This window comes from Saccopteryx leptura, chromosome 2 (genome assembly GCF_036850995.1).
Source record: "Saccopteryx leptura isolate mSacLep1 chromosome 2, mSacLep1_pri_phased_curated, whole genome shotgun sequence".
Lineage (NCBI taxonomy): Eukaryota > Metazoa > Chordata > Mammalia > Chiroptera > Emballonuridae > Saccopteryx > Saccopteryx leptura.
In genome coordinates, this window is record NC_089504.1 from 262,884,935 (window position 1) to 262,901,757 (window position 16,823).

The 16,823-nt window shown below is 37.6% G+C and overlaps 1 protein-coding gene across 1 annotated transcript in view; it reads left to right on the forward strand.

Moving 5' to 3' along the window:
* SOAT1 (sterol O-acyltransferase 1) overlaps positions 1–16,031 on the forward strand; it is a 64,948-nt gene extending 48,917 nt beyond the window's left edge. Inside the window, exons 12-16 of the mRNA XM_066361641.1 lie at positions 7,242–7,339; positions 8,765–8,863; positions 9,874–10,009; positions 10,606–10,751; positions 11,753–16,031. Of these exons, the coding sequence (XP_066217738.1) occupies positions 7,242–7,339; positions 8,765–8,863; positions 9,874–10,009; positions 10,606–10,751; positions 11,753–11,809 (536 nt within the window). The 3' untranslated portion in view covers positions 11,810–16,031. The remainder of the gene's footprint in view (positions 1–7,241; positions 7,340–8,764; positions 8,864–9,873; positions 10,010–10,605; positions 10,752–11,752) is intronic.
* Positions 16,032–16,823: the final 792 nt, after the last annotated feature.

Sequence of the window (16,823 nt, forward strand, 5' to 3'; positions counted from 1 at the left end):
TTTTCGATGTATAGTATCATATCATCTGCAAAAAGTGATACCTTTACTTCTTCTTTTCCGATATGGATGCCTTTTATTTCTTTGTCTTGTCTGATTGCTCTGGCTAGAACCTCTAGTACCACATTAAATAAGAGTGGAGAGAGTGGACAACCCTGTCTTGTTCCTGATTTAAGGGGGAAAGCCTTCAGTTTAGTGCCATTTAATATGATGTTAGCTGATGGTTTATCATATATGGCCTTTATCATGTTGAGATATTTTCCTTCTATACCCATTTTGTTGAGAGTCTTAAACATAAAATTGTGTTGTATTTTATCGAAAGCCTTTTCTGCGTCTATTGATAAGATCATGTGGTTTTTGTTCTTTGTTTTGTTGATATGGTGTATTACATTAACCGTTTTACGTATGTTGAACCATCCTTGAGATTCTGGGAGGAATCCCACTTGATCATGATGTATTATTTTTTTAATATGTTGTTGTATTCGATTTGCTAGTATTTTGTTTAGTATTTTAGCATCTGTATTCATTAGAGATATTGGTCTGTAGTTTTCTTTTTTTGTGCCATCCTTGCCTGGTTTTGGTATGAGGGTTATGTTGGCTTCGTAAAATGTGTTTGGAAGTATTGCTTCTTCTTCAATTTTTTGGAAGACTTTGAGTAGAATAGGAACCAAGTCTTCTTTGAATGTTTGATAAAATTCGCTGGTATAGCCGTCAGGACCTGGACTTTTATTTTTGGGGAGGTTTTTAATGGTTTTTTCTATTTCTTCTCTACTGATAGGTCTGTTTAGGCTTTCTGCTTCTTCTTGACTCAGTCTAGGAAGGTTGTATTTTTCTAGGAATTTATCCATTTCTTCTAGGTTGTTGAATTTAGTGGCATAAAGTTTTTCATAGTATTCTACAATAATTCTTTGTATATCTACGGTGTCCGTGGTGATTTCTCCTCTTTCATTTTGGATTTTGTTTATATGAGTTCTTTCTCTTTTTTCCTTGGTAAGTCTTGCCAAGGGTTTGTCAATTTTGTTGATCTTTTCAAAGAACCAGCTCCTTGTTCTATTAATTTTTTCTATAGTTTTTCTGTTCTCTAATTCATTTATTTCTGCTCTGATTTTTATTATCTCCTTTCTTCGGCTGGTTTTGGGTTGTCTTTGTTCTTCTTTTTCTAGTTCCTTAAGGTGGGAAGTTAAGTGGTTCACTTGGGCTCTCTCTTGTTTGTTCATATATGCCTGAAGTGATATGAACTTCCCTCTTATCACTGCTTTTGCTGCATCCCATAGATTCTGATATGTCGTATTGTCATTTTCATTAGTCTGTATATATCTTTTGATCTCTGCACTTATTTCTTCTTTGACCCATTCATTTTTTAAAAGTATGTTGTTTAGTTTCTACATTTTTGTGGGATTTTTTTCCTCTTTTTTGCTGTTGAATTCTAGTTTCAAGGCTTTATGATCAGAAAATATGCTTGGTACAACTTCAATTTTTCTGAATTTGCTGATGTTGTTTTTGTGGCCCAACATATGGTCAATTCTTGAGAATGATCCATGTACACTGGAGAAAAATGTATACTCAGTCACTTTGGGATGAAATGTCCTGTAGATGTCTATCATATCCAGGTGCTCTAGTGTTTTGTTTAAGGCCACTATGTCTTTGTTGATTCTCTGTTTGGATGACCGATCTAGAGCCGTCAGCGGTGTATTGAGGTCTCCAAGTATGATTGTATTTTTGTCAGTTTTTGTTTTAAGATCAATAAGTAGCTGTCTTATATATTTTGGTGCTCCTTGGTTTGGTGCATATATATTAAGAATTGTTATGTCTTCTTGATTCAGTGTCCCCTTAGCCATTATGAAATGGCCATTTTTGTCTCTGAGTACTTTTCCTGTCTTGTAGTCAGCATTATCCGATATGAGTATTGCTACACCTGCTTTTTTTTGGATGTTATTTGCTTGGAGTATTGTTTTCCAGCCTTTCACTTTGAATTTGTTTTTATCCTTGTTACTTAGATGAGTTTCCTGTAGGCAGCATACAGTTGGATTTTCTTTTTTAATCCATTCTGCTACTCTGTGCCTTTTTATTGGTGAGTTTAATCCGTTTACATTTAGTGTAATTATTGATACTTGTGAGTTCCCTATTGCCATTTTATATCTTGCTTTCTGTTAGTTTTGTGTCTTGTTTGATCCTTCTCTTTTGTTTTTCTATCTTTTGTTTTTATTTGGTTGTATTCCATACATCTTTCCACTGTTGCTATCTTTTTTATCTCATGTGCTTCTATGGTGGTTTTTTCAATGGTGGTTACCTTTGAATAATGAAAAGGGTCCCTACCCTGTTCATTGTAGTGAACTATTTTGTGAGTACTTTTGCACTCCATCGTCCTTTGCTACTGTTAATCTCCATCCTCTCCCCCTCTTTCTTTTTGTTGTTGTCACAGTTTAAATTTGGTTTTATTGTGTTCTTCTTGGAGCTTTTACTTGTGGCTCTGTTTTTTTTTGTTCTTTGTATCTGATTGGAGAACCCCCTTTAGTAATTCCTGGAGTGGGGGTTTTCTGATGATAAATTCCCTCATCTTTTCTGTATCTGTGAATGTTTTTATTTCTCCTTCATATTTGAAGGATAGCTTTGATGGGTATAGTATTCGTGGCTGAAAGTTCCTCTCTTTCAGGACTTTAAATATTGGGGTCCACTCTCTTCTAGCTTGTAGAGTTTCTGCTGAGAAATCTGATGATAATCTAATGGGCCTTCCTTTATATGTTGTATTCTTCTTTTCCCTGGCTGCCTTGAGAATTTTTTCTTTGCTGTTGGTTTGTGTCAATTTCATTATGATATGCCTTAGAGTAGGTTTGTTGGGGTTAAGAAAACTTGGAGTTCTGTTTGCTTCTTGAACTTGAGGCTTTAGTTCTTTCCACAGGCTTGGGAAGTTCTCATCTATTATTTGTTTGAGTATGTTCTCCATTCCATTTTCTCTCTCTTCTCCCTCTGATATACCTATTATTCTTATGTTATTCTTTTTGATGGAGTCAGATAATTCTTGTAGGGCTATCTCATTTTTTTTAATTTTTGAGTCTCTTTCTTCTTCTCTGTTGTGCCTCAAGTTGCTTGTCTTCTATTTCACTAATCCTCTCTTCTATCTGACCTGTTCTATTAGCTAAGCTTGTTACTTCGTTTTTCAGCTCGTGAATTGAGTTTTTCATCTCTGTTTGATTTGTTTTTATAGTTTCAATTTCCTTGGACATATATTCTTTGTGTTCATTGAGTTGTTTTCTGAGCTCCCTAAATTGCCTTTCTGTGTTTTCTTGTATATCTCTGAGTATTTTTAGGATTTCTATCTTGAATTCTCTGTCATTTAGCTCCAAGGTTTCCAATATATTAAATTTTTTCTCCATAGATTTTTCCTCATCTAGCTGTGTTACCTCTCTTTCTTTTGTATCCATGATATTCGATTTTCTCTTCCTTAATGGCATCTGAGGGTGGTTTTGTTGATAGTATTAATGAGATTTAATAAAGAATAAAAAGTTTAAAAAATAATAAAAAAAAATCGAAAAGAGTTGTTTTTTTAAAAAAAATTAATAATGAAATAAAGAAAAATAAAATAAAAATTTAAAAAAAAAAAAAAAGGAAATTATTCCCCCCCCCTTTTTTCCTCTCCTCTCCTCTCCCCTCTTTCTTGATAAAATCTTGTGGTGGACTGTGAATTATAACAAACAATGCCTGTGATGGAGGGCCTGAATTGGGGAAAAGTAATAAAGGGGCAAAAAAAAAAAAGAGCGTATGGACCCACAAAAAGCAAATAAGGAAAAAATTTGGGTCAAGAATAAAATGATTTGCTTTTAGGTGTTGGTTGTCTAAGAGTTATGATGAGAGGATTAAGAGGAAAACGGAAAAATGGGGGGACAAATTAAAAAATTACTATTGTATTTAGTGGAACAAGAACTAGATAATATGAGAGCCAGGGATGGGAGCACTGCTAGTGAGTTAAAAAGGTGAAGTAAAAACCCCCCAAAATGCCACAAACATGAGTTTGAGTCCCAGATAAGATAATTTGTTTGTTATTGGGGTTTGAATGAGAGGAGATGTAAAGGAGAAAGGAAGAAACTAATATAGAGGGAGAAAAGAAAGAGAGAGAGAGAAAAAAAAAAGAGGGAACCACTAAAAGAAGAAAAAAGAAAGGAGAGAGAGAGTGAGAGAGTTAAGGGTTTTGGAGTGCAACCCTCATAGAGAGAAAGGAAGAGAAGAGAAAAGATAATGGGAGATGTAACACTTATGGGTAGTGTAGTTCAAGGAGAGGAGAGAGTAAGACCGGTAGAGAGTTAATCGGCCAAATTGGAGGAGGAAAAAAAAAGTATCAAGAATGAAGATAAGAGAAACAAACGAACAAATATAATAAAATGGGATAGGTTATAAAGTCTGCAGATTATTCTTGATTTTGAGAGGTTATCTTCTTGCTTTTTCTTTTCTCTCCCTCTTCCTGGTCGGTGACTCTGTACCCCGGGTTTTGCCCCTTTGCCACGCTCAGGTGGAGGTTTGCAGTTGATAAGTCTCTATGGCAATGTCATGTATTGTGCTTTAGTCTCGTTGGCAGTCGAGGCTATTAGCATTTATAGGCTCCGACAGTGAGAGAGTCCGTGTTCCTGGAGCCTTTCTCCTAGTCTTTCCTTCCTCAATTAGTAGCCTGATAATCCAGCTATGGGGTTGCTGCTGCCTCTGCCTGGATAGTAAGAGGCTCAAAGAGCTGGCAACTCCCCACTCTATTTCCACTCAGCACAGGGCTCTGGGTAAGGCTCAGTCAGTCAGAGCTGCTAGCATAATCAGGCGGGCTTTCCGGCCATTCAAAGACCTCTGGCTCTGCCACTCTGTCCGGTAACACAAGCGGGCGCCCACTTCCGGGGCGCTTGGAGAAAACTCTCACTCACTGGCTGCGCGCGCAGACCAGGATATCCGGCCAGCAGTCTCACGCTCTGAGTGAAACCCCCAACCGCAGGGAAAAGTTGCAGCGTTGGAATTGAGTCTCGCTCCGTCCCCGTGCGCGGCTTTTGCAAGGCGCTGGGGCGGCCCGAGATTCCGCTTTGGCCCACACAAAGGCCCCTGACTCTGCCCCTCTGTGCGATAACACGGACTCGCACTGCCGAGGCACTCGGAGGAATCGCTCACTCCTTATCTGCGCGCGCAAACCAGGATATGAGGCCGGCCGCGTTTCCCTCTGAGTGAAACACCCTCCAGTACGGAAAATCTCCACCGTTGGAATTAGTTCTCACTCCCTCCCGTGCGTGGCTTTCCCAGGGCGCTGGGGCTGCCCAGAGACTCTGCCCTCGGCCCACAGAAAGGCCTCTGACCCTGCCTCTCCGTGGGGCAACACGGGCACCCACTTCCGGGGCTTAGGAAGAAATCTCTCGCCCACTAACTGCGCACCAACCAGGAGACCGGGTAAAATGGCCGCGCCGCTTGTCTTTCTTTGTTTGGGTTTGGCGCGAGTGTTAGCTTGTATTGCCCGGGTTGCCACAGGATCAGATTTTCCTCGGCTTGGATCTCCGTGCCACAGCCTGGTTCGGCCATTTGTGTCGCGGCCTGGATGTATTCACCCCCTTTGCCCGCCTCAGTTTCTATATTCACAGTTACCAGAGAAAGCCGCCCTGTTTAGGTTAGTGAGGAAGGCGGAGCATTTCTTACTCCCTATTTCCTTCGGGGTTTGGTTATATATTTAGCCAATTTTTCACTCAATCATACCTTTGGGTGTATTGCGAAGCATCTGGAAGCTCCAAGTATAGGTTTTTCTGTTTCTGGTTGAAGATCTTGTTGAGTTTTGGGGGAGATTTATCGGTATCGCTTCCTACCCCGCCATTACTCTCTTTGATTTTTCTGACTGGATAATGCATATTTCTGTTTTATTTCCCTATAATCTTGCTCCTAAACTAACCAGGCCATTGAAATAGCCTTTATTAAAATCACTGGCCATTTCCTGATTGTAAATCCAGTGGCTACTTTAGCCCTCACTCTGATCTTCATGAAGTGTTGAGCGTTGTAGACCACGAAATCCCCTTGCTACTCTTCCTCTTACTCCTGTCTTTCCAGCCATATCTCTGTCTCCTAACTTGCTTCATTCCACTTAATTTTTTTCTGGAGATACATGAGTGCCCACTACACTTCAGGTTCTGACTACATAGAGTGAACAAGGCTCTTACTCTCTGCAAGCTTGTAGTCTAATTACAGATACAGTTTTTCTTTTCTCTACTCATTAAATATTGGTAACATTGCCCATGATCACCTTCTCTTTTCCTTTCTCCCAGGCTTCTGGTAACCCTCCCTGATTGCTCCCCAAGGCTTACTCTAGTTATCTCTTATCTGTCCCTCTGGTAGGATATTACAGACTTGTGTGTCTTCCTCACTAGGCTGCAATTTCTTCGAGATCAAGGATTATGTTTTTCAGCCACTCATAGTCTCTTCCATATTGTCTAATCCATAGCAGATGCTCTGTAAATATTTTTTTGACTAAATAAGTGAATTAAAGGGTAGGGCACATGATTGAGTATTTTACATTATGGTGTAATGTATACTACATAAGAAGGAAAGTGCTGATGAACTTTGTATCATATTAGAGATGACATTTAACATTGGGTATTGAAAATAGAATAGCATTTGCCTGGCAGAGAAGCGGTGGAAAGGTGCTTTAGGTAGTGGTATAGATGCAAAGGCATGGATTTACTTTAGAATGGCCAAAGTCCAGTTATGGATGATGCTCCCTGGGCACTGGGAGTTGAGTTGGATGTGAGTTAACCTTATTGCTACTGACTGGACCGTTCTTTGGGGCTGTCTTGTACGTTGTAGGATATTTAGCAGCATCCTGGCCTCTGACTACTATATATATACCAGTAGCACCACCCCAACCCTTTAGCTGTGATGACCAGCAATATCTTCAGAATTACCAAATGTCCCAGGGAGTGGGGAGGGGATAAAATCTCCCTCAGGAAAAACAACTTGTTTAGAGGAATGCATGACGGCCAGATTTTACAGGGCCTTGAGTGTCAGGGTAAGCCATACGTTTAGGCTGGGTCATGTGTAAAACCCATTTGGCAGGAATTACTGCATTAAGAAAGTAAAATAATTAGCTTTCAGAAGAACATTATCATCTCTGGAATAGGTTAACTGGAATAAGAATTTTTATTTTAAAGAACAATTCTAGCTAAGTAGGTGTTGACATAATTAACTGTTTGCTGTGTGAGCTATTTGAAAAAACTCAACCTTATTCATTTTGTTTTCAGGTGTGCTGGTGCTGTTACTTACATTTTTTGCCTTTTTGCACTGTTGGCTCAATGCCTTTGCTGAGATGTTACGCTTTGGTGACAGAATGTTTTATAAGGTAATACATACTTGGACTCATTTTTCTTTTTACATTTTATTAAGACCCCATTGTCAGGTATTTGAGCATTGTTGGCTGTTAGGTTTTTACCATGAACATTGTGAAATAATTTTTCTCCACAAATTTTGCCGATATTAAGTCTGAAATCGTGATACCAATGTAATTAGTAAAGCCTTATCTTCTACCTTTAACATCCTGCCCTTCATGTAGCATATGATTTTTATTGGAGCCTGTATTGGTGATCACGGAAGGACAGCGTATATCCACAGTGCGTTATGAGAGTTTGCTGGCCATTCATTTGAACTTGGCTGTCTGGTGCTATAGGAGTAATTTCAGCAAATTATTTCATTTAAGATTATTGAAGGAAGCCCTGGCTGGTTGGCTCAGTGATAGAGCGTTGTCCCAGCATGTATAAGTCCTGGGTTTGATTTCTGGTCAGGGCACACAGGACAAGTGACCATCTGCTTCTCCACCCTTCCTTTCCCCCCCTTTTCTCTCCCCTTCTTTCTTCCCTCCCCACAGTCATGGCTCGATTGATTCAAATGCATTGGCCCTGGGTGTTGAGGATAGCTCCATGGAGCCTCTGCCTTAGGCACTAAAAATAGCTTAGTTGCAAGCATTGGCTCCAGATGGGGGTCGCCAGGTGGTTCTCAGTTGGGGCACATGAAGGAATCTGTCTCCCATCCTCTCACTTAAATTTTAAAAAAAGAGAAAGGAAGAAAGAAAAAAGATTGTTGAAGAAAGGAAGTACTTTTTTCTCTTTTATTTTTGAAATATTAATTCTGCATAAATAGTATTCTATACTTCCAGAGTTGGAATTTAAGTTCTAGACTAGTGCCAGGGTTTAGAGTTTTGTTTGTTGTGGTTTTGACAACTTTCCAAGCTTACCACTCCTTTCTCAATTAAATAGTAACTGGTAGGGTGTGAATTTTAGATGTCCAATTCTATTGGTCTGATCTTAAAGTAGGGAGTAAGATTTTAGGGATAGCCATCATCTCACTCCTTGTACAACTTAAGTTTTTGTGTTTAATACCAGCAAACAGCTCTTTAGTGCTGGCATGCTACCTAAGTCTTAGTGACCTTAGGAGTCTCTCATTGTATTTTAGAGAAGGGGTATTTACGGATTGCTATTTAGAGGAAAACTAGATTTAATAATTGTATATGTTCATGTCTTCCACCATAACTAATTTTATAATGAGACAAAATAAACCTCAGAAATTAATAATATGTGGACGTAATCCCTATTGAACAATAATAACCAAAATGCCTTTTAAGATTTTTTTGACATCACTGTATGGACTAACAATTTATCATAACACACTCTGGGTGTTAAGTGTGTATGCTCTTTGGGAATATTCAGGGGTTTTCACTTTGTGTGTATGTGTGTAGTATGCATGTAGTTTTAAAGCTTTGCTTTTTCTCCAGGACTGGTGGAACTCCACATCCTACTCCAACTATTACAGGACCTGGAATGTGGTGGTCCATGACTGGCTATATTACTATGCTTACAAGGACTTTCTCTGGGTAAGCAGCAAAATGTAGTGATGTTGTTCAAGAAATGGAGATTCTTTTCTAGAAAGTGTTAGTATTGTGTAGCTGGAAGAAGTTATACTTAGTTGTCTTCAGTTCTCTTATGAGCCATTTATGTCTGAGAAACCTTGAATATCACAGCTTAGAAACCAATATGGACAGTTACTCATACCGTGTTTTTGGTCTGGATTTTATTTTACATAATTACAAAGTAAGGATGCATGCAAGCATTTAGAGAAGTTGAAACGATCCACCATTTATGAATCATTTTTTATAAATCTTACTGCTAACAAAATATTCTCCCTTTAACTTTTTCATTTGCTTTTTTTTTTTGATCTGTTAAAAGTAGAGAAATACCTATGTTTGGATTTACATTGCTCCGATTGGTCATCTAGGTCTTTGAGACATTCTTCAGAGTGGAATGTTTTTAGACTAATGAAGTGTAATTTTGAATATCATGGTTGATTAGTACCAGACCCTCTGGATCACTGGCTACATGATCATGTGGTGTGATTCAGAAAGCATTATATTCAAGTGTGCTTTTACTTATATATGTATAGTATCACTGTAGACAAGGTAGATTCTTTCTTTCTAAGTCTTTGCTTTATCACCTGTAAGAATGGAGTGGATGTTGTCCCTACCTACCATACCATGTTACTCTGAAGGTTGAGACTTGATGTGTTCATGAATATATGAAAACTGTGTTATCAATTAGAGTGACTTATGCATGTAAGTTATTGTTTTTAAAAAATATGCCCAGACCTTTCTTTCAACATTAATGGTTTTGAAATGATTCATTTTAGTAAAATAAGGATTTTTAAGCATAGATGCTTTGTGTAAATTATTATAACACGTTTGGATTAATCCAAAGAGAAGATTAGAAAATCAAATATAAATATAATTAAATAGATGCCTTTAGCATATGATCATTATAAGTCTTAGGTAGATCATGCTTAATTACTGAGCCTTCAAAAACTGCTCCCTAATAGTTTCTTTTCCCCTAGTTTTTCACGAAGAAATTCAAGTCCGCGGCCATGCTCGCGGTCTTTGCTGTGTCAGCTGTCGTGCATGAGTATGCCCTGGCTGTCTGTCTGAGCTTCTTCTACCCAGTGCTCTTTGTGCTTTTCATGTTCTTCGGAAGTGAGTATCTTGGTGTGCCATGAGGACAGAGTACGGTGCCAAAAGAGAAATCTAGAAAGTAAAGTATAAAATCAATGTAGGAAACTCAATTGTAAGCAGTAATACCATCCCAAGGCAGCGTTTGCCTGTCAGAGGGTGAGAGCACTGATTTTGAGTAATTATGCACATCTGTTTCAAAATGTTTACACTCTGAACTAGACAAATGAAGTAAAGAAGCCCTGGAAGACTTGGTACCACTGATTTCATAGATCACAAAATCACTCCCCATTCTTCAACTCAGTCATTTTTCACCCCCTGAAAAAAGTGGACCCTTTTTGGGATGAGAATGGGAGGGACAAGTTAGAATATGAATGATTCCATTAAAAATATTTTCACCTGTTCTGAATACTACCTGATTTCCAGTTAGTCACTGGTTAATAAACTTTAAACGCTGAAACTTCATTTTTTTATAGGACCGGTGGCAGAGTAAAACACTTAAGCACACATTTGATGCTCCTTGTGACTATTAGGTGATTACATTAGGGATCTGAAGCTGCCTATAGATTGATATATATATATATTTTTTTTTTAATTTTATTTTTTGTTATCTTCCTTAGTGGCTTTCAACTTCATTGTCAATGATAGTCGGAAGAGGCCTGTCTGGAATGTCATGATGTGGACTTCCCTTTTTGCAGGCAACGGAGTCCTGCTCTGCTTTTATTCTCAAGAGTGGTATGCACGTCAGCACTGTCCTCTGAAAAACGTGAGTCATTGTCAGGCTGGAGCGGAAAAGTGACATACTTGCTTCCCGACTGCCAGGGTTGGAGGGCGACATGAAGGGGTAGGAGAGTGATGGAGATCATGATGAATTAATATTAAAGGGAGAGGAATATTAGCTGATTATCTGATCTTACTGCACGGTCCTTGAAATTTTTCTTTGCTTTTGTTCACTTTGAACTCTCTACCTCTTAGTTCTTGTCTCCCCCCCCCCCCCCTTCTCTTTTACTGCTTTTTCTTTAGCTCCTTCTAAATTTCTTCCTGTGTCTGAAAAACATAAATGTTCTTCAGGGTTTTCCCAGTGGCATGGACCCTTCCCCCCACTTAACCATAGGTATTTTGTAACCTCTTTCGTTCCAAAGTATTAACTCTGTAAAAATGTCCGTTTCTCTTGATTCTTTTGCTGTTGTTATTTTTCTTGATTATGTAAATGTCTCATTCAGAGCTTTAGCTTTTAGTGGCATATGGATCTCTCCCAAACATTTAGGGGGTGCCTTTAGATCTCTGTCTGGGTGCTTCTCACAGGCACCTATAACTGAAAATGGCCACAGTCAAATCACTCGCTTTCTCTGCCAGAGCCACTGCTGTCTAACCTGTCTTTGTTATGCTGCCCTAATATTCCCTCTTTATTTCCTGTACTCTCCTATGTGCATTTGAACTAACTGTTCTGAACTACTAAGAGTAGGGCTGTAAATAAAATGCAAGCAAGTACCTATTTGAAATTTGGTCAGAAGTGCATTTGTGTAGAGTTTACTAGACTCTAAAAGCTTCAGATAAAGCCTTTAAATCAAATAAATAAATCTATGCTATAGATAAAAATAATGAACGTATTTTCAATTATTAAGCTGCTTAAAACTTAAAGGTTACTGAAATGCTGGGAGGTATCTTAGGGTTACAATATAACATTAACATCCCGCATCTCCCCCCATGCCTCATACATATAGAGCACATGAGTAAACTACATTTCTTTTTTCTTCATCCTTGAAGCCCACGTTTTTGGATTATATCCGGCCACGTTCCTGGACTTGCCGTTACGTGTTCTAGAAGCTTGGACTCTTTCCTTTCTTGATACTGAAGTTTGGGTATTCTGCCTGATTTGGGGCCAGCATCTGTTTCCAGCCATTACTGATGAAGTTATCTGTGTTATTTGGACCACTCCAGACTTGAACGACCCCTCTATTCCTAAGGACATCTGAAGATGAGCTGTTGGAAGTTTACTGGAATTATATACATTTAATCAGAACTTTTTTTTTGGTTTGTTTATTTTGGGGAGAAGGGAGACTTGTAACTAACATAATGACAGATTTTTGCTGGATAATATTGGCTTAAACCTCAGAAATTGTTTTGTTTCTTGACTGATTAGAGACTAAACATCATGTTTTCTTGGCCACTGAGTTAGCCAAAACACTTATGAAGAAGTCATTTAAACACCTCTGGCTTAGAAATTTTTTCATGCACACTGCTGGGATATATGCTAATTAACCATGCAATTGGGAAAGAAAAGACAATATGGGACGTTTGCTATTTCTAGTAGAAAGAACATATCAACTATCAAATTTGTATTTTTTTTTTCTCAACCTGTATTTTTGAAAAATGATTCTATCCAAGTTTTGTGTTGTTTATACCATACAGTCTAGGTCATGGTTTCTATGAAGCAAAATTATCTTTCACCTTGAATTCTTGAGTTTGTATTCATGATATATATTGAGAGGAACCAGAAGTAGGAAGGCACAGGACAAAGAAAAATGTTTTCTCTTATAACTTTCAAAGTAATTTTTAAAAATGACTTGCAGAGTCAGTCGTGTTTAAATTATTTTATCACGGAACTTATGTGGAAAATAATTTTTAAACTTCAAGGTCATAACTTGTTTTAAGTTATTTAAGCATATACTTCGGTACAGTTATTTTGTTGTCTAACAAATACTGACTTGAATTATTTTGCAGACTAGTAAGTCTGTAACAGAAGTATTAATCACCTCCATTAATGTTAAAGTGGTTATTAAAGATCCAGAAGCTGGCTTCTGTATTTGTCCAATTATTATACTTTTAATGGTAGTGTACTTTAATTGAAACAATTAACTATGTGGTCATTTATAAGAAAATGTATTCTATTATGTTCCCATGTTATCACGCCCATTGCTAGCACAGTGTGGCGTGGAAAAATTATTTTGTTTGTATGTGATTATGTTTGTAAAGATTGAGCATTGGAAGGAATAGTGGAGACCATGTTTGTAGTTCAAATTTCTACCCAAAGAAGTTAAGACTTACGAATTATTCAAAAGATTATTGTTATTTGGAGCAAACAACTTGAGAGGTTCTCTTGGTATCCTGACAGGCCTAGTGCTATCCAATAAGTTTTGGGAAATCTTTTCTGAATTGTTTTAAAGACAGTTTAAGGTTCACAAAAAACTAAGTAGAGTTTCTTAGTAGTCACAAGCTTGGGGTGGTGAACATGCAATACAACACACAGATGATATATTATAAAATTATACCTCTGAAACCTATGTAATTTTATTAACTAATGTTACTCCAATTAAGAAAAAATAGTCACAACTTAATTTGTAACTCAAGTATCATTTAAGTCACCTATTTTATTCCCCAAACCTTTGATCCAGATGAATTTAGGCAGTTCTTAAACATCAGATCCAACTTCGACAGACAAAAGTACGCCTCAAAGGAGGTTGCCTTTGATAAGGTTCTGCGTGTTCCCATGTAGTAATTATCTGCACAGTTGTATTGTGATTGTAATGGAACCATAACCTCCAAACAAGACTGCTTTAATAGAGCTGTTGGTTTCTGGTGTTTATTAAAAAGAGTCAACCACTTAAATTTATTACTACAGTTTAAATACAGTGAGGGAGCTGAGAAAACGAGATTGGTTACGACTATTTCTATCTGTGGAAACGAGAGAATGGAATTTTTAGGTCTGTATTTTTGCTAAGTACTGTAAACATACGTTCACTGAGAGAGGCTGGCCTGATTCTGAATACTGGTAGTTATTGGACTGATCAAGGCTATTTAAAAACAAAAAACACCTCTCTTCTTCCCTTTGCTTATTAGTGATCTTTTTTTCTGCCCAAGATTTTTGTGACAAATATGTGTATAATTAGAAACTCTTTGAATGATAAGACTGTTCCTAAGAAATTTTCAGAAAAACTCAAAGGAATAGCCACTTTTTGCAAAATAAACTAGTTTGATAGCATGGTCTTAATGCTATCTGCTTTTAGCAAGTCTTTAAACAAATAAATTAAAATGAAAACTTCTTACTAATGTGTTTCAGGAAGATGAATTGATATTTTTTCCCCTCTTGCTAAAATTATTTTCAGTTACTAGGTGATACTTTTTTCCTTCAGAAGGTAAAGAGTTTAAAATCTCTGTTCTGTAAGAAATATTAATTATAGTGACTGTTATTTTGGGTGTATCATCTAAGAGAACTAAGATCTTTAACTTTGCCATAAATTTATTACATGCTTTTATTCTCAATCCTGCTTAGGGAAAGAAAATGGAGTGTTTTGGGTTTTGGTGGATTAATCTACTGCAATTGCCTTATGTTAGAATGTAATTAGAAAATTGAGGCTGTTTTTAACCTTTCGATAACAGCAAAAGAAGTGGGGAAATGTTTTTTTCCTTTTATAATCGTTGCAAGGTAAAAGTGGATAACACTGGCAGGTTAGGATATAGTGAGTAAATGTTCTATATTTGCAGATTATGTTGTGGAGGTAATTTAATATAAAGCAATTTTCATCATAATATCAAAATTATACTTGCCTGGAAAATTGAATCTTGAAGTCTTAGTTAGGGAAAACATAACAGAACATTGTGTATTTGAAAGCTAGTCATGTGGGCTGTCTGGCCTAAAAAGATATAATTTATGAATTGTTGAAGTCTTTTATGCAAAAAGATAATCTTTGCTTTGTGTGGACATAAATAATTTTGAGTCAAGTTCATTGTTTTGTATGGGGAAAAGTAATGAAGGTAAACTGATATAACTGTAGTAACCAGGTGGCCTAAACCATTAAAAAAATAAATTGTTCCACTTCCATCTAGTATGTAAAACAGATGAAATCTAGCTGCTTCCGGTAGAGATAGAGATGGAGGCCCTGGAGCCCTTCATGTTTGTACACCCAGTTCTCTTACCCCCAGTTTGAAAACCAGTGGTGCTGGGAGCAAAGAGCATGCACAGACTTTTGATTAGGAGAGCCTTATACTTATTAGCCTTGTGACCTTGGTCTAAGTTGCTTAATTTATCAGAGCCACAGTTTTCCTCATCTGTAAAATGGGGAATTAACTACCTCACAGGGTTGTTGCAAAGCACTAGCCCTGGCAGAAATAGGGCCTCGGTATTTTCTTACCGTCCATAAATTCTAAAAGAATCCTTTAAATATGTGAATGTTTCCAATGCTGCAAATGTCCAAGAATATGTGCTTTTCTTTGTCAACTCCCAGAATGATGTGAATTGGCATTGCACATTGACTGATATAATAGGCTCTCCATAATGGAATTGACAAGAATTTAATGAGATTGTTAAAGGCACACACTGATGTTTCTGCCTCTCCAAATGACTTTCACGTTTATCTGTTTAGCATTAGGTAGGGTGGCAAGCTTCTATATAAAGAAATGCATTTCTGCTTTTACTGAGCAATTTAAGTGTTTTGTACCAGTGTGGTACACATTTTACTTTTAAAATTTATGGAGCAGAAGGAACCTAATGAGGCCTTATTTCTGCCAGTGTAAAGAATGCTTATCATCTTTGAAGGCAGAAGAAATTTCCTAATGGAAGATAGTTCATGCTTAAGTGACTTGCTTACTAATCTTGTGCAAAGTTTCATGTAGCTTATGCAGTTTATATAGTTTATATGTATGTTTGGTATATATACTATCAAAGAACTGTCCTGGACATTGTTTCACTAATCTTATCTCTAAGGCTTTATGTTTATGACTCAGAAATGGAAGGAACTGGGGCATAAATGTTTTGAGGAAGTGTTCTTTGTGAAGCTTATGTAAGTATTTGATTAGTTTCTAACATCACTAAAGTTTCTATGAAGTATTAGAGTGTTGGAACCCAGTTTATATAGGAGAAAAAGTCCGGCTACTCTGTTTGGAACAGGGAGGGTGGAGCCCTTCTTGCTTGGTTTGCCCATCCCCTTCCCCACCAAATATTTAATGCTCAGTTTGGAAATCAATAAATAATTATACAATTGATACACCTGTAGGAAAGCTGTGCAATCTGTTATACTCTGATAATCTTTAATAAAGTTCATTTTTTTTCTGTAAAATATAAAGACTTTTTTTTTCCTTTGATATGAGAGACAGAGAGAAGGGAGAGAGTGAGGGGGATTGGGAAGGGGGAGGAGACACACACACACAGAGAAGCATCAACTCGTTCCACTTAGTTGTTCCATTCGGTTGTGCACTCATTGTTTGCTTCTCACATGTGCCCTTTCCAGGGATTGAACCTGTGACCTCTGTACTCTTTTCTAAATGCTTTCTTATTTCTACCTTATTACATTGCCATTTCTGCAGTCAGTATGCTCTTTAAGCTAATAGATACTTCTACCATGCTTTGTGGTATTCCTTTGGTTGTTTTAACCAAGTTGTAGGTATACTTTCTGTTTGTTTTAAATTACTTTGAGCCTGACCTGTGGTGGCACAGTGGATGAAGTATTGACCTAGAATGCTGAGGTTGCCAGTTTGAAACCCTGGGCTTGCCTGCTCAAGGCACATACGTGAAGCAACTGTAAGTTGATACTTTTCATTCCCTCTCTCTCTTCTGCCTCTGAAATCAATAAATTAAATCTTTAAGGAAATAAATTACTTTGAAACATGAGGCAGTTTGGTCACCCAGCGCTTCAGGGATACAATTTGAATTCCCATGTGTGAACGTGCCAGTTCTCGGGTGGGAAGCGAGCTCAGGCTCCAGCCGAGGCTCTGCTGTTTCTGCCAGCGAGGCATCTGCCTGCCTGTGTCTGTACCTTTCTAGCTGGGCATTAAATCCATGGTGTTCTGAGGTCCCAGAAACCTGAACTTGTCTTTTTTTTTTTTTTGTATTTTTCTGAAG